General features: G+C 39.5%; 1 protein-coding gene across 1 annotated transcript in view; it reads right to left on the minus strand.

Moving 5' to 3' along the window:
* ATP8B4 (ATPase phospholipid transporting 8B4 (putative)) overlaps positions 1–26573 on the minus strand; it is a 248531-nt gene that overhangs the window by 37738 nt on the left and 184220 nt on the right. The window contains exons 18-23 of the mRNA XM_082858644.1: positions 24755–24919; positions 23664–23775; positions 21810–21915; positions 13587–13734; positions 10414–10597; positions 9513–9736 (exon numbers count right to left, since the gene is read on the minus strand). Of these exons, the coding sequence (XP_082714770.1) occupies positions 9513–9736; positions 10414–10597; positions 13587–13734; positions 21810–21915; positions 23664–23775; positions 24755–24919 (939 nt within the window). The remainder of the gene's footprint in view (positions 1–9512; positions 9737–10413; positions 10598–13586; positions 13735–21809; positions 21916–23663; positions 23776–24754; positions 24920–26573) is intronic.

The following is a 26573-nucleotide window of genomic DNA, read 5'->3' on the forward strand; positions in this document are numbered from 1 at the left end:
TGAATTGGGAAAAGAAATCCTCTCCCCTGAAACAGATACCCATTTTTCTCCTGACCTTGTCTTAGTACAGGTAAGCCTCAGGGGCCATGGCTTTGGCAGGGTTGATAAGAAGATTCTAAGCCCTCTGGAACAATTCTTTTAGGGGGAAAAGCTGTTTGCTTAACTGGCCCCTCTGCCTCAGAAAAGATGAGTAGAGTCCAGAGTGGACAAAATGAAAAGTCATCAGATTGGATTTCACTCCAGGCTCTGGGTTCAAAAAGGATACCTTCAGATTTTCTTCTACATTGGCCAGCCCTATGGTTTCAAAGTATGGTACCCCACCTGCAACATTAGCATCTACAGGGAACTTGTTAAAAATGCAAATTTGGGAGCTCTACCTCAGACCTACTGAATCAGAGAGTCAGGTGGGGCCCAGGGAGCTGTGCTTCAGAAGCCTTTCAGGTGATTCCCATGCACATTAAAGCTTGAGAACCACTGGTCCAGCTCAACTCACTAGCATCAGGAAGAACACAGAGGCCCATATAGGACTGACAATGGATTCAAGTGAAGATTGTGCGATTAACTAGTTTTCAGTGTAAATAATAAAATAATAATAATAAATAATAAAACAAAGAAGAACTCAGAAAAGACACATGCTCAATTAAATCAAACATTTAAGAAACCTAATTACAGCCAGGTGGTGTGTCTTATAGCTGAGTTTATATCAGATCCTCATGTATTTGGAGCAATCATTGTCCTCCCTTGCTGTTCTCTTTTAAACTGAAAATACTGTTGAGAAGATTAAAAATCTAGTTGCTTAACATTTGACTCTGACCAGTTTTATCAGATCCCGAAAGCAGAGCAGAAAATCACCTAAATGTAGAGATTAGAAGTCACTGAACATTCATTTCAACTTCACAGTTTTAACAAAGACAACTTTGGCAGTAAATTTGCCTATCCAAGCCTGGTGTGTCTGTCTGCCCATTCAAACCACTAACTACTCCTCTGCGTCCTAAGAGCTCTAAATAAGGGTTAAGGCATCTCTTCTGTGTTTTGTGATCTTTCAAAAGCCCCAAACTTTTATAATATGAAAACTGGATCTCTCAAAAACACCACTTAGCAAATAGCCTTGCTGCATTCTCATGTGGAGAAAAAGCCAACAGTCTAGGAGGGCACAGGCCACATTCCCATGCTTGTCTTTGTCAGACTAAGGTGGAACCCTGAGCAGGTAAATATCCCCACTCCAGTGCCTTCTCTGAAGCGGCGCTAAGAAAACTTTTATTTCTGAGAAACTAAAATCAAGACTTTGCTTTACTTCAACTGTCTAGATATTACCAAAAATATCAATAGAATTTGCTTTTAGTTTGGGGAATGTTATTCTTAAAAGAGAAAATTAGAAATGGGTATGGATGTGCCTTTAGGAAATCTCAACTTCTCAGAAAAAGGGGAAAATGTACAAAACCAATTTTCATTACAAAAAAGATTTGCTAATCTCCCTTGGAACATTTAAGATAACATAAAATGCTAAGATTTAATTCATACTCAATTTTTCTGGAATAAAATAATTGAAAAAATTAGCTCCACGTATATCATTGAAACCAGTTAACTAAAACAAGAGGAAGGAGGAGTTGAGGAAGATGGCGGAAGAGTAAAACGCGGAGATCACCTTCCTCCCCACAGATACATCAGAAATATATCTACACGTGGAACAACTCCTACAGAACACCCACTGAACGCTGGCAGAAGACCTCAGACCTCCCCACGTACCTGGTAGGGCAAAAGAAAAGAGAATAAACAGAGACAAAGAATAGGGACAGGCCCTGCACCAGTGGGAGGGAGCTGTGAAGGAGGAAAGGATTCCACATACTAGGAAGCCCCTTCGCGGGTGGAGACTGCGGGTGGCGGAGGGGGGAAGCTTCAGGGCCACGGAGGAGAGCGCAGAAACAGGGGTGCGGAGGGCAAAGCGGAGACATTACCGCACGGAGGATCAGGGCCGACCGGCACTCACCAGCGCGAGAGGCTTGTCTGCTCACCCGCTGGGGCGGGCGGGGCTGCGAGCTGAGGCTCTGGCTTTGGTCGGAGCGCAGGGAGAGGACTGGGGTTGGCGGCTTGAACATAGCCTGAAGAGGTTAGTGCACCACGCTGCTAGCCGGGAGGGAGTCAGGGGAAAAGTCTGGACCTGCCGAAGAGGCAAGAGACTTTTTCTTTCCTCTTTGTTTCCTGGTGCGCGAGGAGAGGGGATTAAGAGCGCTGCTTAAAGGAGCTCCAGAGACGAGCGTGAGCCGCGGCTAAAAGCGCAAACCCCAGAGACGGGCATGAGACACTAAGGCTGCTGCTGCCGCCACCAAGAAGCCTGCGTGCGAGCACAGGTCACTATCCACACCTCCCTGCCGGGGAGCCTGTGCAGCCCGCCACTGCCAGGTTCCCGGGAGCCAGAGACAACTTCCCCGGGAGAACGCACAGCGCGCCTCAGGCTGCTGCAACGTCACGCTGGCCTCTGCCGCCGCAGGCCCGCCCCGCACGCAGTGCCCCTCCCTCTCCCCCGCCTGAGTGAGCCAGAGCCCACGAATCAACGGCTCCTTTAACCCTGTCCTGTCTGAGCGAAAAACAGACGCCCTCCGGCGACCTACACGCAGAGGAGGGACCAAATCCAAAGCTGAAACCCGGGAGGTGTGCGAACAAAGAAGAGAAAGGGAAATCTCTCCCATCAGCCTCAGAAGCAATGGATTAAATCTCCACAATCAACTTGATGTACCCTGCATCTGTGGAATACCTAAATAGACAACGAATCATCCCAAATTGAGGAGGTGGACTTTGGGAGCAAGATAGATTATTTTTTCCCCTTTTCCTCTTTTTGTGAGTGAGTATGTGTATGCTTCAGTGTGAGATTTTGTCTGTATAGCTTTGCTTTCACCATTTGTCCTAGGGTTCTGTCTGTCCGTTTTTTCTGTTTTTACTTAAAAATTTTTTTTTCTTCATAATTATTTTTTATTTTCATAACTTTATTTTATTTTATCTTATTTTACTTTATCCTCTTCCTTCCTTCCTCCCTTCCTTCCTTCCTCCCTCTCTTTCTTTCTTTCTTTCTTTCTTTCTTTCTTTTCTTTCTTTCCTTCTTTCTTTCTACATTTTCTCCCTTTTATTCTGAGCTGTGTGGATGAAAGGCTCTTGGTGCTCCAGCCAAGAGTCAGTGCTGTGCCTCTGAGGTGGGAGAGCCAACTTCAGGACACTAGTCCACAAGAGACCTCCAAGCTCCACATAATATCAAACGGTGAAAATCTCCCAGAGATCTCCATCTCAACACCAACAGCCAGCTTCACTCAACGACCAGCAAGCTACAGTGCTGGACACCCTATGTCAAACAACTAGCAAGACAGGAACACAACCCCACCCATTAGCAGAGAGGCTGCCTAAAATCATAATAAGGCCACAGACACGCCAAAACACACCACCAGATGTGGACCTGCCCACCAGAAAGACAAGATCCAGCCTCATCCACCAGAACACAGGCACTAGTGCCCTCCACCAGGAAGCCTACACAACCCACTGAACCAACCTTAGCCACTGGGCACAGACACCAAAAAAACGGGAACTACGAACATGCAGCCTGCAAAAAGGAGACCCCAAACACAGTAAGATAAGCAAAATGAGAAGACAGAAAAACACACAGCAGATGAAGGAACAAGGGAAAAACCCACCAGAACTAACAAATGAAGAGGAAATAGGCAGTCTACCTGAAAAAGAATTCAGAATAATGATGATTCAGTAAAGATGATCAACAATCTTGGAAATAGAATAGAGAAAATGCAAGAAAATTTAACAAGGACCTAGAAGAACTAAAGATGAAACAAGCAATGATGAACAACACAACAAATGAAATTAAGAATACTCTAGAAGGGATCAATAGCAGAATAACTGAGGCAGAAGAACGGATAAGTGACCTGGAGGATAAAATAGCGGAAATAACTACTGCAGAGCAGAATAAAGAAAAAAGAATGAAAAGAACTGAGGACAGTCTCAGAGACCTCTGGGACAAGATTAAATGCACAAACATTCGAATTATAGGGGTCCCAGAAGAAGAAGAGAAAAAGAAAGGAACTGAGAAAATATTTGAACAGGTTATAGTTGAAAACTTCCATAGTGTGGGAAAGGAAATAGCTAATCAAGTCCAGGAAGCACAGAGAGTCCCATACAGGATAAATCCAAGGAGAAATATGCCAAGATACATATTAATCAAACTATCAAAAATTAAATACAAAGAAAATATATTAAAAGCAGCAAGGGAAAAACAACAAATAACACACAAGGGAATCCCCATAAGGTTAACAGCTGATCTTTCAGCATAAACTCTGCAAGGCAGAAGGGAGTGGCAGGACATATTTAAAGTAATGAAGGAGAAAAACCTACAACCAAGATTACGCTACCCAGCAAGGATCTCATTTAGGTTTGATGGAGAAATTAAAACCTTTACCGACAAGCAAAAGTTGAGAGAGTTCAGCACCACCAAACCAGCTTAACAACAAATGCTAAAGGATCTTCTCTAGGCAAGAAACAGAAAAGAAGGAAAAGAACTACAATAACGAATCCAAAACAATTAAGAAAATGGGAATAAGAACATATGTATCGATAATTACCTTAAATGTAAATGGATTAAATGCTCCCACCAAAAGACACAGACTGGCTGAATGGATATAAAAACAAGACCCATATATATGCTGTCTACAAGAGACCCACTTCAGACCTAGGGACACATACAGACTGAAATGAGGGGATGGAAAAAGATATTCCATGCAGATGGAAACCAAAAGAAAGCTAGAGTAGCAATTCTCATATCAGACAAAATAGACTTTAAAATAAAGACTATTACAAGAGAGAAAAAAGGACAGTACATAATGATCAAGGGATCCATCCAAGAGAAGATATAACAATTGTAAATATTTATGCACCCAATATAGGAGCACCTTAATACATAAGGCAAATACTAACAGCCATTAAATGGGAAATCGACAGTAACACATCATAGTAGGGGACTTTAACACCCCACTTTCACCAATGGACAGATCATCCAAAATGAAAATAAATAAGGAGACACAAGCTTTAAATGATACACTAAACAAGATGGACTTAATTGATATTTATAGGACATTCCATCCAAAAACAACAGAATACACATTCTTCTCAAGTGCTCATGGAACATTCTCAAGGATAGATCATATCTTGGGTCACAAATAAAGCCTTGGTAAACTTAAGAAAATTGAAATCGTATCAAGTATCTTTTCTGACCAGAATGTTATGAGACTAGATATCAATTACAGAAAAAGATCTGTAAAAAATACAAACACATGGAGGCTAAACAATACACTACTTAATAACGAAGTGACCACTGAAGAAATCAAAGAGGAAATCAAAAAATACCTAGAAACAAATGACAATGGAGACACGACGACCCAAAACCTATGGGATGCAGCAAAAGCAGTTTTAAGAGGGGAGTTTATAGCAGTACGATCCTACCTTATAAAACAGGAAACAACCTAACCTTGCACCTAAAGCAATTAGAGAAAGAAGAACAAAAGAACCCCAAAGTTAGCAGATGGAAAGAAATCATAAAGATCAGATCAGAAATAAATGAAAAAGAAATGAAGGAAACGATAGCAAAGATCAATAAAACTAAAAGCTGGTTCTTTGAGAAGATAAACAAAATTGATAAGCCATTAGCCAGACTCATCAAGAAAAAAAGGGAGAAGACTCAAATCAATAGAATTAGAAATGAAAAAGGAGAAGTAACAACTGACACTGCAGAAATACAAAAGATCATGAGAGATTACTACAAGCAACTCTATGCCAATAAAATGGACAACCTGGAAGAAATGGACAAATTCTTAGAAAAGAGCAATCTTCAGAGAATGAACCAGGAAAAAATAGAAAATATGAACATGCCAATCACAAGCACTGAAATTGAAACTGTGATTAAAAATTTTCCAAGAAACAAAAGCCTAGGACCAGATGGCTTCACAGGCGAATTCTATCAAACATTTAGAGAAGAGCTAACACCTATCCTTCTCAAACTCTTCCAAAATATAGCAGAAGGAGGAACACTCCCTAACTCATTCTACGAGGCCACCACCACCCTGATACCAAAACCAACAAAGATACTACAAAAAAAGAAAATTACAGACCAATATCACTGATGAATATAGATGCAAAAATCCTCAACGAAACACTAGCAAACAGAATCCAACAGCACATTAAAAGGATCATACACCATGGTCAAGTGGGGTTTATTCCAGGAATGCAAGGATTCTTCAATATACGCAAATCAATCAACGTGATACACCATATTAACAAATGAAAGAGAAAAACCATATGATCATCTCAATAGATGCAGAGAAAGCTTTCGACAAAATTCAACACCCATTTATGATAAAAACCCTGCAGAAAGTAGGCATAGAGGGAACTTTCCTCAACATAATAAAGGCCATATATTACAAACTCACAGCCAACTTCGTCCTCAATAGTGAAAAACTGAAACATTTCCACTAAGATCAGGAACAAGACAAGGTTGCCCACTCTCACCACTATTATTCAACATACTTTTGGAAGCTTTGGCCACAGCAATCAGAGAAGAAGAGGAAATAAAAGGAATCCAAATCGGAAAAGAAGAAGTAAAGCTGTCACTGTTTGCAGATGACATGATACTATACATAGAGAATCCTAAAGATGCTTCCAGAAAACTACTAGAGCTAATCAATGAATTTGGTAAATTTGCAGGATACAAAATTAATGCACAGAAATCTCTTGCATTCCTATACACTAATGATGAAAAATCTGAAAGTGAAATCAAGAAAACAGTCCCATTTACCACTGCAACAAAAAGATTAAAATATCTAGGAATAAACTCACCTAAGGAGACAAAAGACCTGTATGCAGAAAAGTATAAGACACTGATGAAAGAAATTAAAGATGATACAAATAGATGGAGAGATATACCATGTTCTTGGATTGGAAGAATCAACATTGTGAAAGTGACTCTACTACCCAAAGCAATCTACAGATTCAATGCAATCCCTATCAAACTACCACTGGCATTTTTCACAGAGCTAGAACAAAAAATTTCACAATTTGTATGGAAATACAAAAGACCCCGAATAGCCAAAGCAATTTGAGAACGAAAAATGGAGCGGAGGAATCAGGCTCCCTGACTTCAGACTATACTACATAGGTACAGTAATCAAGACAGTATGGTACTGGCACAAAAACAGAAATAAAGATAAATGGAACAGGATAGAAAGCCCAGAGATAAACCCACGCACATATGGTTACCTTATCTTTGATAAAGGAGGCAAGAATATACAGTGGAGAAAAGACAGCCTCTTCAATAAATGGTGCTGGGAAAACTGGACAGCTACATGTAAAAAAATGAAATTAGAACACTCCCTAACACCATACACAAAAATAAACTCAAAATGTATTAAAGACCTAAATGTAAGGCCAGACATTATCAAACTCTTAGAGGAAAACATAGGCAGAACACTGGATGACATAAATCACAGCAAGATCCTTTTTGACTCACCTCCTAGAGGAATGGAAATAAAAAGAAAAATAAACAAATGGGACCTAATGAAACTTAGAAGCTTTTGCACAGCAAAGGAAACCATAAACAAGACCAAAAGACAACCCTCAGAATGGGAGAAAATATTTGCAAATGAAGCAACTGACAAAGGATTAATCTCCAAAATTTACAAGCAGCTCATGCAGCTCAATATCAAAAAACCAAAAAACCTAATCCAAAATGGGCAGAAGACCTAAATAGACATTTCTCCAAGAAGATATACAGACTGCCAACAAACACATGAAAGAATGCTCAACATCATTAATCATTAGAGAAATGCAAATCAAAACTACAATGAGATATCATCTCACACCGGTCACAATGGCCATCATCAAAAAATCTAGAAACAATAAATGCTGGAGAGGGTGTGGAGGAAAGGGAACACTCTTGCAGTGCTGGTGGGAATGTGAATTGATACAGCCACTGTGGAGAACAGTATGGAAGTTCCTTAAAAAACTACAAATAGAACTACCATATGACCCAGGAATCCCACTAATGGGCATATACCCTGAGAAAACCATAATTCAAAAAGAGTCATGTACCATAATGTTCATTGCAGCTCTATTTACAATAGCCAGGACATGGAAGCAACCTAAGTGTCCATCATCGGATGAATGGATAAAGAAGATGTAGCACATATATACAATGGAATATTACTCAGCCATAAAAAGAAACGAAATTGAGATATTTGTAGTGAGGTGGATGGACCTAGAGTCTGTCATACAGAGTGAAGTAAGTCAGAAAGAGAAAAACAAATACCGTATGCTAACATACATATATATATGGAATCTAAGAAAATAAAAGAGTTCATGAAGAACCTAGGGGTAAGACGGGAATAAAGACACAGACCTACTAGAGAATGGTCTTGAGGATACGGGAAGGGGGAAGGGTAAGCTGTGACAAAGTGAGGGAGTGGCATGGACATATATACACTACCAAATGTAAAACAGATAGCTAGTGGGAAGCAGCCGCATAGCACAGGGAGATCAGCTAGGCGGTTTGTGACCACCTACAAGGGTGGGATAGGGAGGGTGGGAGGGAGGGAGACGGAAGAGGGAAGAGATGTGGGAACATATGTATATGTATAACTGATTCACTTTGTTATAAAGCAGAAACTAACACACCATTGTAAAGCAATTACACTCCAGTAAAGATGTTAAAAAAAAAAAGAGGAAGGAAGAACAATTGAAGAAATCTCTAATGATAGTTATAGTTACCATTTCATTCTCAAGGACAACCTTTTTCTTTTGTTGCTGTTGTTTAAAATATTGATGCCATTTTTTATTCATAAATATATTTAAATGCTATAAGTCTTACATTTCAAAGTTGATACCCAGCGTCAAAATTTTCCTGATATCCAAGATATGGGGTTAAGTAACCTTTAAAATGTCTAAAAGTCGATATAAAAATAGAATCCTAATTTACGAATTTGCTAATTTTTCTTCCTTGCTACCAACATAACCTATGGATCAATTTTTAGCTGATGAATTGCTGTCAAACAGCCTTGAGGTCAGGGTAGCAATTCCTTCCCCTGATTTAAACTATTTACATTCAGTGTGTTGGGTGAGTGATCATCTTTCCAACAGATATGCCTCAACTTTTCTTATTAGTGTTTCTCAGATTCTGAATTAAAACTCTACATCAAGCTTACCTGTAATCATACCCAAAATTTCAATAAAAACTTTAAAATGCACAGGAAGGAGTCATCATTAGTTACTATGTAAATAAGCAAAAAATAAAACTCTAGCTAAATATATATTCTTCTTGGGCTCAAAGCTCAAGTCAACTATCCATTACATAATTTGTCACACTGTCATTTATATTAGATATATAAAAATGATCTCTATTGATTAGTAAAGAGCCATGAACAACAGTCATCTACAATCCAGGGGATCGTATAAAAGAAAGAAACATTTTTACCAACCTGGGCTGAGAAACCACAGAAGAAACCAAACCAGAAATGCACAAGTGTGAATGCAAAATTCTTATAGAAGAAATAGCGTAAGAATTTGCACATTCGGAAATAGGACCACCTTCCATGAACAAGGAGAAGCCTTTGGAGGTATCTAAACTGTGCAAATGCGTAGTCGCTGGCTAGGACTGCCTGCAGTCCTTCCTGGCCGCTGATGCCGACACCAATGTGAGCACCTACAAAGGAGAAGAGGGACAGTTTCACTCCCCAAACAAAGACACAACTTCTTTGGGGAACCTATCACTCCTCTTTTTTTAATTTGTTTTTTTATTTTTGGCCACACCACTTGGCTTGCGGTATCTTAATTCCCCGATCAGGGATCAAACCCGGGCCCCCAGCAGTGGAAGCACCAAGTCCTAACCACTGGACCGCCAGGGAATTCCCCTATCACGCTTCTTGTATGTTATTATTTATTCACAGAAACCCATAGCATTTATAATTTTTCCCGTATATTATCTCATGAAACACTCATGATAGGTATTTATCCTAGTTTTTCAAAGGAGAAAATTGACTCAGAAAGTTCAGTAACTTGAACAAAGTTTTACAATTTGTAAGTGGCAAAGCTGGGACTAAACCTTAGTGTTGGGACTGTGTATCTAATGTTCATTCCTCTACACCATAGCTACTTATTTCTCCAAACAGTGACCAATAACATAAATGATTTAGTTAAAGGTGTTTTCTTTTTTGTTTTTAATGAATGCTACTAATGGTGGATGAATTGAGCCCTAAAAGTATTAATTTCAGAAACACTGGGAAAATTAAATTGCAATGCAATCGCCATTACATATTGCCAAGTGCTGAACCTGGGAGCTCCAGGTCTGCAGCACGCCCCGTTGAGCAAATGTCCCCTTACTTTTGATCATGCTGACGTCATTGGCTCCATCGCCTATGGCCAAAGTGACAGCATTTCTGTGCTTCTTCACCAGCTCTACTACTTGAGCTTTCTGGAGAGGGGTGACTCGGCAGCAAACCACAGTCTTACACATGCAGGCAAGTTCTAGAAGATCGTTCTTGACATCATTTTCTAGAGCATGGGCCTACGTTATTTTTTTTTTAATCCACAATAGAACGAGAAATAATAAATGAGAGATGTCATTTGGGAAGCAGATTTCTTATTTCTCAGCTGATTTCTAAACAGTTTAATATACTTCAACAAGTCATTGTTGACTCAGGGCCACACAAACAACAAAAGAAAAGAGTATTGAACTCCTACTTAGTGCCAAGGAAGTTTACCATAAAAGTAAAAGACGCAGTGTCCTGTGTTTCTTCCTTGATACATTATCGTGCTGCATTGGAGAGATACAGTTGAATGCCGGAAAGGGTCCGGAATCCACTAAAATAAGGAAAAGCAAAGGCCAGAACCAATCCATCACCTCACCAAGTTTAGAATGAACTACAAAATGATGATTTGTCTGTTCTACATGATGACATTTTTGTTTCCTTTGCACTGTTGTTTTGTATATTTAGTGTTTCTTGTTGTGGTTGTTAATGTGAGAGCAAATGAGAAGCAGATGATCTGGAGATTAGCCCTTGAAGAACATAGCGACTGAAATCAAGAGAGGCCTGTGCAAAGGGTGGCATGCAACCTGTGTCTCAGACAGGGTTCCCCAGCCATTTACACCCTTGCACTTCTTAGACATACCAAAGAAGGACTGAAAAAGAGAACATAATCCTTTGTAATTAAGTACAATTTTTTTCTAGAAAACATCTCTACATTATTTAATAAACACATTAAAAGAAAACAGGAATCCACCTAAACTTTGAGTCATCATTATCTTTGAATGAATCTTTAGTGAGATGTTCACAGCCCATTCACACTCTGGCCCCTATATTCCTTTTGAGTCTTGTCTTCTACCACCACCTTCAGGTTTACTCTTTACTCCTGTCAGGCCAAGTTGCTTGTTTCCATAATTTGGCAGGTTCTTTCTTGCCTTTGTGCCTTTGTACTTGCTGTTTCCTCTACCTGAAAACATCACTTCCTCCAGGAAGTCTTCCCTGATTTTCCCATGAGGAACTAAATGTGCTGCTTTGCCTCTATGCTCTCAAAGCACTGTGTCCGGGCTTCCCTGGTGGCGCAGTGGTTGAGAGTCCGCCTGCCGATGCAGGGGACACGGGTTCGTGCCCCAGTCCGGGAAGATCCCACATGCCGCGGAGCGGCTGGGCCCGTGAGCCATGGCCGCTGAGCCTGCGCGTCCGGAGCCTGTGCTCCGCAACGGGAGAGGCCACAACAGTGAGAGGCCCGCATACCGCAAAAAAAGCACTGTGTCCATTCCTCCTTATAGTATTTGTCATACCACTGTGAGATTAGCTCTCACCAGATGACAATCCCTAAAACAAGGACTGTGTTCTCTTCACATCCTTATCCTCAGCCTCTAGCACAGTGACCTGGACATGCTTAATGAATGTTAATGGGATGAATGGAAGGATGGGTAAATGAGTATAAAAACATGACTCTAATGCAGAAAATTCTCGTGTCAAAGCCTACAATTCTTAGGGGAAATTGTGAGTTAGCTTTCTCAAATATAATTACCCTCTCTGAAAGAGAAAGTGTGTAACTGGCTGTCTTGCTCAGAATGGTTCCCATCTCTTTCTTTTCTTTTTTCTTTATTATCAACAAGTGAAAAACCTAGACACAGACTGTGAGAAAGAAAGACCCAATTACATTCTGCAAAGCATCAAGATTTGAGCAAACTGGAATCATGATTTTTTTTAAAAAAAACTGACCATACTAGTAGAAACACAGTCAATTCTCCTTAAATTAAAAATGACATTTCATGGTTTCATAAGCTTCAGGCTTTGAAGCTGAGGGGGTTCTTGAAGAGTGTCTATCTTAGCTCTTTCTTTCAACAGATTTAGAGACAGAGAGAGAATCTTGTGTGTTATCACCTTAGTACTCTAACTGCCCACACACTGGCCTCTTTGAGCCTGAGGGAAAGTCAAAGCACAAGTCATTAGGGACCCTTTCCCTATTGTGGTTGGTCCCGGGGCAATTCAGCTTGAAGACCACCAGCTCTAAGTCCCAGCTGACAGGCTTAGAATTTTCAGTTGCTGCTCATTTGTGCAAAGGAGAAGTTCGTGTCATCTGGACAAACTTTCAACTAAGCTTGGCCTGCAACTGAGCTCTGTAACTTTCCACGGTGTAGAAGGCAACACATCATTACGCCTGGAATCCAGCTGGATAACGCTCTAAGCACTAAGAACTAACAGACAGCTGATCACAAGGGGGGGAATACAATATACTCATTTCCAACTTCTTTTGTCCTCTAAGAAACTGTCTACAAGAAGATACGTTTATTTTCCAAACTCCCAAAAGTGGAAAATGATCATCAAAGCCGGAGAAAGATGTGAGATTAGCTCTTTGTGCATATAAATGATAATTTCACTGGAGTACAGTCAGAGCTTTTGTTTTCTAAATTAGAAACTCAGAAGAGCTTTTGATATTTGTTCAAGATTTGGAACCTGAACTACATTAAAAGTACAATGCAAGTTTATTCTATTACGACAAGAACCAGATTTCCTAATCAAAGCAAATTGTTTGGCATCGCTCTAAAATGCTGCTATTTAGAAAGACCACTAGAGGTATCTTAATGGCAATAATTTGGTGTGGTAATTATATGAAGGTCAGGTTGCGCTCTGCAAATCACAAACATTAGCAAGAGCAATAATTGCAATACATCTATCCACTTGCATTATTTTAATTAAACAACAGGGAGCTGTGACACTCTCCCTCAGAAAAGCACTTAAACAGTACTGCTAAACGGTCTGTAGTCATTTAGACAAGATTGATATCCTCTGAATTCAGTATTTCTTCAGACCCTCCCCTTCACTGTGGTGGTTCAAGCAATAATGTATGAAATATATATTAGAAGTTTCCCTTTCCTTTGCAAACAGGAAATCAGTGCATATGCCCTATTTCTAGTAGTGTCATTTGTTTTGAATACACAAAAAAAGATTTCATTATGACAGCACAAAAGAAATGATTATTGGGGTGGAGAAAAAGGAACAAAAAGCCTTAAGCAAACTCACCAAACTGTGGCCATTTATGATTAAGGCATAATCCCCTGTTACGGTTTCTTCTACAACTGAGTCCAACTCCAGCGGCTGCTTTTTTTCAAAAACTACATGGCCATTGGAAAAACTTCTGTTTTGTCCAAACAAATTTTCCTTTGCTTTCCTTAAAGGAGAGGGGAGGAAGGCAAATCATAACAAAGTATACAGAGCATACCTATTAACTCTAAGGAGAGACTGGCCTAGAGGTAAATTCATTTCATCACTATTCAGACAGACTGCTGCATGAGATACAGTTTCAGTAAGCTAGCTGGATGATTCTTTGCGATGGGGATATCATAGCAAATTTGCAAATTCCAGGAAGTAGGAGGGTAAACATAAGGAAAACAGAATCATCTCGAACGTTTTAGATTACCTAAAAGCTAAATCATCATCTTGAGCTGGGCTTGAACAAGGGGCTCTTGATAAATTTGATACATAAGGTTACCTGAGCTTCATGGACTTGAGAACCACTGATCTGGCACCTGATGTTGTTAAACAATGGAAAGGGAAAGACTAAAGACAACTGATGAAATCTTCTAGGAATTCCAGGGAATTCTGTATATAAAATAAATTAATCAACTTGTAGAACAATGTAACATGATCCAACTTAAAACGGCAGTCTTCTGAGAAGCACATCTTTTAGAAGTTTGACAATAAAAACAAATAAAGGCGTTTACTGAATTGGCATAGTCATTATAACATAATGGAATATTTTAAGTGAAAATTGTACTCATCAGCCGAAACAATAGAATAAATCTTCTGGGAAAGACACTACAGACACCAAAGTGTAGAGGGTAGTTCCAAATGGAAACTCCCTCCAGTGTCCTAGATCTAATCAGCACTAGAATAACCCTGCCCACAACTCAACCATCTCTGCTGCTTAAGAGGAAGATTGTACTGTGACTTAACACCGTTAGAAGTGGCATTTTATTCTTCTCTTTAAGATGGAAAGACAATGCCTTTAAAGGAAGGAAAATTTCCTCTCCGAACCCCTTGGATGACAGGCTCTGAAGTAACATAGGGCAAGCTGACATGACTGCTAGAACTTTCAAACACAACCAGGGAACTACACAGTCGGCGCTCCGAAGTTGAGTGCCAAAGCCAGCCACCAACACTTTAGGCCACAACTAGCATATACGAAACAAGTGCCCAGGAGAGAATGGGGAGTGAGAGACAGGCCAGAAAATGGATGTTTTGTCTTAAAAGCAAAATGAAATGGTTCCCCAAAGACTCATCTTATGTAGAAAGCATTTACTTAAATGGTTTTTTGCTGTGGCTCCTCTGAAAGAAGAGAATGTTCACATTACAAAAACAGTCACTTTAGCCCTCAGCTTTCTAATTATTTGAAATTGTAACACTAATTTGTTTACAAGTTTTTTTTAAAAAAACATCTTCTGGCTCAACATCTCCTTCTGCTGTCCAGGACCAAAATCACATCCTGCATTTAAGGAACCCAGAGAACCCACAGGTTACGTGCCCTTGGCTCCAGGGATGAGATTATACGTTTTAGCAATCAGTTTGCAGAATCAAATAAAAAGATTTATAAAGTCAGAGTGCTATGTGTGAAGTTTAGGGAGTTAAGGAAGGGGGCGGGAGGGAGAACAGACATGAAAAATCATTGTTTCAAGTGGGAGATACAGGGCTTTTGCATCAGATAATCATGTCAGGGAATCCTCCTCACACTCATGAAAATTTACAGTCCATATAATGAAGAAAGCAAGAGAGACAAGTTCCTCCAAAATGAACATTTCTCTGACAGTGTTGCAGAGCTCATAAATTAGGTCCTCAGAAAGCACCAAAGGGCAAACATCTCCTGAAGTTTCCTTTTCAGTAAAGTTCTCACTTGCTGTATAAATGACTCAAACTCTGTTTTCCCCCAGAGAATGAAAGCATTCCAGAGAAGGGTGAAGTTCATGAAAGTATTGGCTGAAATTCTATTTACTTAGGATTTTTTCCCCCTAAACTGTCTTCCTAACATCTCACATGAACCCTTTTCCGGGCAGAAAAGGGACAGTGTTTCCGGCTCTGCTTAAATCCCCACCGCACTCCCTCCAAACAGGCCAGCCCTTTGCCCATGCTCTATAGCTGTCATTTCTTTTTCTTCCTGGAACTTAGCTCTTCAAACACCAGCTGGTCCTCGCCAAACAATTTATTAGCAGGGAAAAAGCGACACATAACTCCCTTCGTGGAATATGAATTATACATTTTTGCAGGCATGATACACAACGCTTTACTACAGAATACAAGTAACAAATGCTAAAACAGAAGAGTGCCTGATTTTTCCAAGCTCTGTAATGAAGGGCAGTCTGTTACAATGTTGGCATGCAGAAAGGTATTATCGGTTGAGGCGACTTTGGCATTCACAGCCCCGTGCCACCACAAACACAGCAAAGCACAGTTAGGCCCAAGTTAGCTTACATGCAATCTATAAAGAAAAGAGATGGTAGGAGAAAGAGTCATTTTGTCAGTCTTAAGGCGCTCTATATTCAAACCTTAAAACGACCTGTTAGAAAATAGATTGAAACCATGACGTCATGTTTAGACAAATACAATTTTGACTTTGATATGAGCATTGGGCTTGAAACCTGGAGATCTGGCTTCAGGCCCAAGGTCTGCCTCTGATATCTCATATGCCCACAATTGAGCTATCTGACCTCTAGCCACTTGATTAGTCAGTTACAGACCCAGGCGAGAACCCAGGTCTTCAAATTCCTAGTGCTCTGTCTACTGCACCAAAAGGTTTACACATAGTTAGCCACAGGCTGCCTCTAGGTTGGGAAAAAGGCATAGCGCTAGAGCACCAGTTAGGGTGAAAGAGTACCCTGCCAACAGTAGAGAAAGGGAGAAAGTACATGAAATTTTGATGTCAAGCCCAAGTTTCATCTCTTATTAACTGTGTGACCTATAAGATACTCAACCCCTGAAGCGGTATCTTTATTAGAATCTAGGGGAATGATACCAGTGAATCACACTGGTTGATACCATTATGAAAACTCAGGCAGCTGTACCAGGCTGTACTGGAAGGTCTCCAATATTAGTGAGTACTCTAAAATTTTACAATTTATGATAGAAACTAAACTTACTAAAACATTTTGCCGGGGTGACTAGAAATTGAGAATTAGGAACAAGGTGCATTTTGTTTGGCCTGCATAATGTCTAAAAAGAATCCATATGAATTTATGGACAACGTGTTGTTCACCTTCACCAAAGCCCCAAACATTCCATAATGCCTTGTACAGCCCAGATCACACAACTAATATTTCCTGCCTGGCCCTGGAGCCATTTGCATTTATGAACCCTGCTCATTCAAACAATAACTTTCCATCAAGTAGGTGTGCAAAAAATGCAATATGTATTTTGTTGATTAAAGAGGAAATGTCAGTTCCTAGGTATACCACTAGGATACTACTCAGAAGCAGTAGAGTCACTTCATGGTTTAATTAATTTTCCTAACAATAAAACATGTGCTCAATGCAACAAAAATGAAACATGTAATGGGTTTGCTTGTCAGCCCAAGCAAAATTACATCCTCAGTCTGCTTTTCTTTGGGCAGAAGACATATGTATTGAAGAAATGTAATCAATGCAGTAATCTTTGGAGAAAGCATAACAGGGTTTAATTGTAGATTTCTGGGCATGCCCTGAATACTAAAGCAGCTATGGCAGCAAAGTTAACCCAGGACTCAATGTGTCTAAAACATTTTCATGACATTAAATTTGAAACAAGCTGTATGCATGCATGATATGCATGAAACTTACATATCAATGTTTATGAAATAATTGAAACATATTTGACAGGTTTAAATATGAGCATTTAGGTCATTTCCTCCCAATAGTTACTATCACTTAGATCCTCTTCTTCTGATACTTCTTTTTAATGTTTTTGCATGAAAAAGCAAAACTCTAACCCACTGAACTCAAAGGTGTAACACAAGAAAATTGAGTGGTGTAAATTTATCATTTCAATATTTCATCCCCAAAGCCATGGGTTTAGATATAAGTGGCCAAGATTAGGATTATAGAGAGCAGCACCTCCAGTAATAACTTTTCTTGGATGCTCTTTTTTCCCCATAACATAAAGCAACTGTATACTATAAATGTATTGATTCTTCTCATACAGAATTTTCTATCATTCATTGCCTCTCTGTTGTAGAGTCTCAGAATGGGGTAATCTCCAAATCTGAATTGAAATAAACATTATTTGCTAGCAAGTTAAACAAGGTGGCCTCAAGAGTCCTGAAATAATTAGTCTAGATGGAAAATCTTTACTTTTTTCCCTCCTCACTAAAAAAAATGGAGATAATCTTTTGGCTTTTTTCCTAATTGTAAAAGTATTGTATGGACACTATTACAACTTCAGATAACACAAAGAGCCATAAAGAAGAAAGCAAACATGATCCATAATTGTATCTATCACCAAGAGAGAACAACTGTATGTATATGTTCTCAAGAACTTGATGTGGAGGTAGGTAGATAGATATGGATATAGATGTATAGTGTTTTATACGTATACATACATACATACATATATACTTTTTTAAAAAAATGGATCATGTTATGCATGAAATTTCATAAACTCCTTTTTCACTTAACTATATCGTGGACATCTTCCAATGTCAAAAAACACATAATCACTTTTAAGACTGGATAGTATCTCACTCCATCTATATATCATAGTACTTAACAAAATCCCTGTGGCTGGGTATTTGAGCAATTTCTAATTTTCTATTATCATAATCGATGCCACAATATGTATGTATGTATACAAACACACACACACACATACATTTGTCCATTTATTTTTCTTAAGGACAATTCCTAGAAGTAAGAATCATTGGGTCAAAACTGTGCACATATATAATTTTGAAATATATTGCTAGTTCACCGTCTAGGAAGTTTCTACCAACTTACACTCCCAACAACAGTGTATAGGAATTCATATTTCTCCACATTCCTTCCATGTAATGACAGTTATGTCACCTACTTAGTCAACCACATGTGGCTGGATAAAATCTTGAGAAATTAACTTCGGTTCCCCACCCCTTGCAATTACCACGGCCACCACAGGTGACCCTCTCTGTTTACTCAGAAACATACCTTGCCTCGGGGGATCTGACAGGGCCAAATACAGAGAAAACAAAAGAGTCAAGATTTTGTTTTCTGAGTACCAAAATGAACTCCTGAAACTCATAGCAGCATTGTCATCCTGAATTCCAGCATTCCACTAATTGGAATTCCACTAATTGGGCTTTTTGAGAGGGAAGAGAAAAGTTTCTTCAAGTGTCAAAAAACTAATCCTTAAAGGAATCAGGGCATAAACTGTTGCCCTAAGCAACAGACTAGAAAAAAATGACTCCTTTTCTCCATTTCCCATCCAGCCTAGAGGAGAGGGACTTTGAAAAGGAGGTTAGATGCTCGTGAATCACTAAAAGAAGCCTGGGTGCTGACCCACACCCTGGACTGGGAGTGGATAATGGAATTCTCAGATAAATTTTCGGGAATCTGAGTATGGACGCGTTGCCACTGAAGCATGGTGACATGGAGGGTAGTAGAAGAAAGAGTTGTAACCATGTGAGAGCACGTCTCAGACACAGAGAGGTAAGGAAGAGCCCCTAAACTTCCATGTTTCCTCAGGAGGATGCGGAAGTCAGCCAACAGGGACAGCCAGCAACCCAGAGACCAGAGACCAGACAGGGACACAGAAATGGGAAGTGCCAGAGGCCACAGGATAGACACTGAGGATCAGTGACAAGTAAGGCAATTGCACATCCCAGACGTGAACTAAACTTACCCAGAGTGCCTAACTTAATTGTTCTGTCATCAGGCAGAAAAGGGGTTCAAGTTCAGTTTTAGAAAATTTAATGAGTTTCTCTTCTTGCACAGCTCAGTGTATTCCAGGCTGTGAAGTCAGACAAGCTAGAAATGACAGAGCCTCCTTCTGCATCTCTTCACATCAAGTCGAATTCCAAGTCCTATCCATTCTACCTCCGAAACAGCTATCAATTTCATTCCACTTTTTCCTTGCCCGTTCTTACCACCTCGCTGCCTTAGTTCGACCCTCATCATCCCTAAACTTGAGTATTGTATTCCAACAGCTTCCTCATCCATCTACCCATCCCATTCATTTTCTGTCAAACATACTCCATCTATCCTGCCACCACAGTGTTATTTCTAAAGTGCAAAATTGGATTTGTCTCTTTTCTGCTTAGAAGTCCTCTCCATCCATCCAGTACCTTCAGGATAAAGTATATTCACTTTGGCTTATCACTCAATCTATCACCACTTCATCTCTGAAAAATTATCCCCGCCCATAACTCTGTACTACACTCCAGCTACAACTTGACAGGTTGCTCCTGGAATATAACATATCTTTCACATCTGTATGCCTTTGTGTGTGCTGTCCCATCAACCTGCAATATTGTTATTCAATGTAATCAACAGAGGAAGAGGATCCGTAAAATTTGTAATGGGAGTCAGCATGTTGTTTTCAGTATCTTAAGAAGGTTAATGAAAAGTGTAGAATTTTCTATGATAAGAACGTAGAGACTCCCTAAGTTTTTAAAGTTTTATTTTCCTTTCAGCTACCTTACATCAACCTGGTGTAAAAAACTGCTATATCACACTGGTTAGAAGCTGTGACTGAAGATTATGTGTGTCTTTGCCAAATAAAAATTAGGAAAACTAATTAACTGTGACTGATATAATTTTATTATTATTATTGATATGATTTTAATAATAGACTCCATAGGGTCTATTGGGGAAATATTTTTAAAAATTAGTCCTTTTTGGTGGAAAGATTGAGAACAATGGCTGAAGAAAGAGGGCGAGAGGAAGGGAGGGAGTGGAAAGAGAGGAGGGAAGGCAAGAAGGATGCTCATTGAATAGCCATAAAGCTTTATGTTCTTACATTATTCCCCCAAATAAAATAATTTATAAGGTAGGTATTTGTGTGTTTTCCCATTTTACAAATGAGGAAACCAAACAAAGAGAGGTTGAATAGCATCTCAAAAGTCACTTAGCCAGCCAGGAGCACGAAGACAAGATTCCAACTTGGCTCCAGTTAACACAGAGCCTGTACTCTTCCTCTTACGCCTGCTCTCTCTCCCTGAAATCCATTCTGCTCTAGTTGCTAACCTGGTGTCTGACCTCAAGTGAAGCAGCCATGTGCCTCAACGACTGCACTTTTTATATTAGCTATTTAAAGAGAGTAAGAATACACCCAAGGTGTGTTTAGAGAGACACGTGACAAGTGAGTGGGTGCACAGGCTCTGGGGCCACGCTGCCTAGATTCAATCCCAGCTGAACCACTGACTGGCTGTGAAACTTTGGGCACATTACTTACCCTATGTGTGTCTCAACTTCCTAATCTGTAAAACAAGGATAATGATAACACCTTCCACTGGGTTGCTTTGAGAATGAAACGAGAATACATGTCTACTGCTTACCATAGGGTCCCAGGCACTATCTCAAAGCATTTAGCAATAGAATCTTGATCTGTTTACATCTATCCTCCTTCAGCAAGAGTTAAATTCCCCCCAAAACAAAAAGTCATTTAAAGAAAAAGATTTTCTTGAGGTAAAAATTTTAATTACTATTAATTATTAAATAAATTGTTAATATTTTCCCAATAGACCCTATGGACTCTCTTGTTAAACTTATAGAAATAATAATAATAAAATTATGTCAGTAATCATGAGATTTCCCAGCTCATATGCAGTCTCCAGTCATAGCTTCTAACCAGCATGATAAAAGCTATTTTCTACAGTGAGTAAGGCAATGTAAAACAGTTGGGAGATTTCATCTATAAGTATCAAGCGGGGTGCTGACAGTTAAGGCTTCCTTTCTTTTCAAAGTTCAGGAACAAAAGTTAAACGATGGAGGCACGTGAAGGAAGCCCATCGTGCCCCACTGCTGTGCTGCGGTGGCTGTGTTAGCCCCTCGAGACTGTAGCAAAAGCGGCAAAGCAGTTGGCCTCTAAGCCATTTGGCCAGACCCAGAGTGGGCCGAGTTTAGAGAAGCTCCTACCAGCGCCAGCAAGCAAAAATTGTTAGAAGACAGCACTTTTTGAAGTTCTGGGGAAACAATTAGGCAGACTTTTAAAATGTTCTTCTTCAAAGGGGATTTTCCTCTTTCTCAACTATCAGATTTTCCTTTCCCCTCCTCCTCCCTCTGTTCCCTTCCTCCTTCCTCTAGCACTTACCTGAGTTCTTCTCTGACCTCCACAGCTGTGTTCCCTGCTATGATGAACACGTCATGCATGTCATCAGTCAGCATGTTGCAGGCATAGCCAATATTGATGGCAGTTTCTGATACATAACAAAGCCGACTTCAGTTAGAACATTACTTAATAACGTAAGTACCTTTTCATAAAAGTTTTGAGGCCCTTGCTCTATTTCCTTATAGCCTACAGGCCTCCTTAACTTCAAAGAGAGCACGATCGGTGAGGAGATACAAGAAGCCCAGGGAGAAATTCAAAGATTTGTTAAATCCATGGAGAAATAGCAACATCTGTGAATTCTCAGCATTCTCATCTAGTTTTTAAAATATTTTTGATTCCCAAAATGAGTACTCATGAAAATATCCCAAGATCTTGTGATTAGTAAAACGTATACATTTAAACAATTTTACCAGAAGTCTCAAATACTGCCTTTAGAGAGCTGAAATACTAAACTTAGCTATTATTCAATCTGATATAATAGACAAATTGAAAAAAAATCTCACAAAAAGTTCAGTTGAACAGCAAAAATGATCTTACAAAATTTTTTAGTTCTTCCACATGCAACATTGCCATATTTCCATTAAGTGAATAGAAATTTGGAATTTGGCTATCACCTCAAAAAAAACCAGGACTGCTGCTACTAGATAACTAGAGTATTACATGATATTGACTAGACCTTCCTCTAATTTTGTAGAAATGGAGCCTAGGATAGTTAAGTACTCCCTTTCATCTGCAATATAATCATCTGATTCGAATTTTACTGAGTCGTTAGACTTCAGCGAATTCTATAGAATCATTAGGTTTGTCCTAAGTCAAGGAAGACAATTGATAAAACCTCACAATGTCCTTTGTAGAAACCACAGAAATGAAAGCGAAACAGTAAACTTGTGGATATTCATAACTAATTGAACAGCTGTACCCAGCTGTACCCACTGATCAACATCAAACTCTAGGAAGTCTAATAACACAACACAGAGCTCGACTCTCTATGGTTTATCTTTTGTAATCAGTGATTTGAGTAAACATATAGAGAACTGACTTATCATATCTGCAAATACTCCAATGTTCTAAAAAAGTTAGATAGAATCTTAAAAACATGTGTGCCACTTAACTGAATATTTCTGGTCCACTGATGGCCCAGCAGAAAATCATTTTTGTTTTAACCACTGCTAGCAATAGATCCAAAATGTATTGATCCCCTTTTCTTTCTTAGGAAACACAGTATTCTGAACATAATGACTCTTTCTCTGATGACTTGGCATATTGTCATGCCTGAAAGTGGGTCAGCTCTCCTTGTACAACTGCATGGGCAGTCCTGGAATCAGCCAGGTTGCACTGGTACAGCTGTGGTAGTTGTTAAAATACCAAAATATTTCCATACCAGCTGATAAACAGCTGCCTCCTTGAGACTCTCCAAAGCCTACCCCTCCTCTAAGATTCCCAAACCTTCCTACCATGAAGAAACTAAAGAAGTAATGCTGAGGTCTCCAATGTCCTGCTTCAGAGCTGTGCCACTCCCTCTCCTAACCAGGAGCAGTGCACATACAAACCAATAGTTCAACATTTTTAATACCATTGTTGCCTACGGGTATAACTATTATTTTTAAGAGGCAATTGAGCTGAAACTCAACTGGCCGCAGGGTATACTATAGGAGATATTTTGTTAGTTTGATAGTAAATTCTTGCAATATATGAGCTTTCCTTTTTGTATTTCAACTCTTTCCTATGCGGAGGACCGGGCAAATGTCTCCTTAATTAAGCTTTCTGGTTAATTAAAATTTTACCACAGAAATTATTGCCCCCTTGTCAAAACATCATCATCTATTTTCAAATTACCTTGTTTGTCTCCTGTTAGGACCCAGATCTTAATATTGGCTAGTGATAAGCTTGTAACCGTTTCAATAACACCCTCTTGTAACTTATCTTCTACAGCAGTTGCACCTAGTAGCTTCATTAAAAAAGAATACCTCACGTTAATGCATGCAAAAAATACCCATAACATCCACAGCTTTCAATCACAGAGTTTAGAGGTCAAGGGACATGAATTGAAGATGGAGCGTATGATGCACTGATATAACAAGCATCCTATTATGTACAGAGGTGGGCTGGGAAGGACCCTAGAAGGAGGTTCCCTAATCAAGGCAACTGATGGGCATTCCAATTAGTGCAGAGATCCTGGGAGTTAGAATTTACATGAGGGATCTGATATGCTCAGATAACATATTAGGATAATATGATAATATGGACTTCTAAGGACTTAAGAATCCCCCAGTTATATTAACATGGAAGGGTACAAAGGAGAGCCCTCATCTCAGAGTCAGGATCACAAAAAAACTAGAGCCATTCTCTTAAATTAACAAACCATCAGATGCCATAAACTAAAAAGTGAAGGTTCTTGTGCAACATTTCATCCAAAGATGAGCAAGGTGTGCTCCCTAACGCCTCACAATAGCTAAGCATTCTGGCCACTAGGGCCTCAGGGAAGAGTGGTTTCTAGAATATATCACACTCTGGACAGTACAGATATCATCAGAATCTCATGGGTCTAGGATGGTTTACAGCTACAGCCTCACTCTTCATGGCAAGTTTCCCTGCTCTAAAAAGGTGGGTTATAAAGCATGGAGGAGAAAAAAAAAAACACATAACATCAAACAAAACATGACATACCAGAGGCTGACAAAGAATAGGGAGTCTACTACCTTCTACTCTTGGGGGACTTCCAATTGCACAAGCTACTGTTAATAGAAATAATCCTCTGGCCACATGTGGCAAGCTCAAAGTCAACATATAAAGCATGATTCATTGTTTGAAAGAGTAACATCTGCTGTGCGCAAGATGATTTAGCCAATGGATTATTCCCATGCTAGATCTCTAAACACATATTATCCCTTCTGTAAACACAAACCATCATGCTTCTAAACTCATACCATCAAATCCCTTTCGATTTCTTCATACAGCCCTGCTATCCGTTCATCCCTCTCATCTACGGCAGCGTTTGCATCTTCAAGCATCTTGTGCCACTCTTTGAAGTACTTGTCATCCAGATCTCTGTATGCGATGGCCAAGGTTCGAAGGCCTTCTCCTGCAAATTCCTGCCAGGGCAGACAGAGACTTAGGAACCATCCCAAAGCAATAATCACAGCAATAAAACAACAATGACAGTAATAGGTAAGAAGTTTTGCACTCAAATTCATTTTATCTCAAGAGCACTACTTACTCATCCTGACCTCCAACTTTCTAATCCCCTTGGAAAGGGGAGATGATATTTTTATTTTGTGTTTTTTTTTGGTTGAAACATTCAAGGGACCTAGCATTCCCCCTTAAGACTGCTGAAATGCCCTCTGAAGGGTCCTAGTTGAAAGGTGATCAATGGTGCCCATGACTTGAGATAACAATTTGAAGCAACATATTCGTTTCTAACCTATCCCCTGCCTGAAGGAAGCACTGCTGGCAATGTGAGGGACCCAGCCTGTTTCAAGGCCTATGGCCCTTGGCTTTTAGGGGAGAAGAAAGAACCCTCAGAGGAGCCATAGCTCTCAAATCAAAGGTAGGAGGCTCTCTCAAGGGGCTGCAGCATGACATCTCACCAAAATCTTGTCACCTTCCTCCTAATAATACAGCCACATCTAAAATTAACTCTGTCCTACTTGAGTTTATGTTTGAAATTTTCCATAATAAAATACATTTATTCAATAATAGATGAATAAATAGATGTCAGGTGATAGAAATTTAAGGATATAAATTAAAGTTATAATAATAACTCTAGGGGAAAAGTGAGAGAGAAAGGCAGAAAAGTTTAATATAAATGTTCGCTTCTGGGAAGTAGTACTAGAAATGGAGGTTGACTTTCACTTCATCCTAGAACCTCTGTAAATCTTTTTTTTGCTAATTTAAAGCCTAATTTTAATAATAAAACTGTTTGAAAGTTTAAAGAGACATTCAAGTCCAGTTAGTTTTTTAAAAAATCATTATTTTTCTAGAAACTATTTTCTATGGAGTTAGTATTTAATAATAGGTCGAATTTATCAGAGGATCATACTCTTCATTTAGTGTCTCAGGAAGCCAACAATCTTAAATTATACCTCTAGTGCTTTATGCTTCTAACATGAAAATAAATAAATAAAAATAGGAGGCTGGTAGTTGCTAAGTGTTTCACACAGCTGCAATAGCTAGAAACATATGTTGAATGCTTGGGGAAATGCTAAAAACCTCCCACTTTGCCTAGGCCCCTGGTGGTCATTTTATGGGCTTCCACACTGTAAGCGTTTTCATAACCATTTCTGCTCCTTTGGGCACTGCCACAGAGCATGTCTTCTCTGTTGTGTTCTGGCTTATGAGACAGACACAGGTTTGCAATCAAGCATATATTAAACCATGACACACCCTAATTAGGTAAATGGAAAGAAAAGTCAGTGCATACTGCGGTGATGCGGTTTAGCCCAGAGAGACCATGAGAAAAATTATCCAAATTTATCTCGTAAGCAGTTGGTAGCACTTTGAATATTGCAATCACATTGTACAAGCCCTCCTCCAAGACCACCACTGGGTCCCCTACTGATTGAAAATCTAGTTACTGCCTTTTATAGGGATCTTTTGTCCTCTTAATTTGCACAAACACTTCTTTGACTTTAACTTTTTTCTTTAACATCTTTATTGGAGTATAATTGCTTTACAATGGTGTGTTAGTTTCTGCTGTATAACAAAGTGAATCAGCTATATGTATACATATATCCCCATATCTCCCCC

The sequence above is a fragment of the Leucopleurus acutus genome (assembly GCF_964270905.1).
Source record: "Leucopleurus acutus genome assembly, chromosome: 1".
Lineage (NCBI taxonomy): Eukaryota > Metazoa > Chordata > Mammalia > Artiodactyla > Delphinidae > Leucopleurus > Leucopleurus acutus.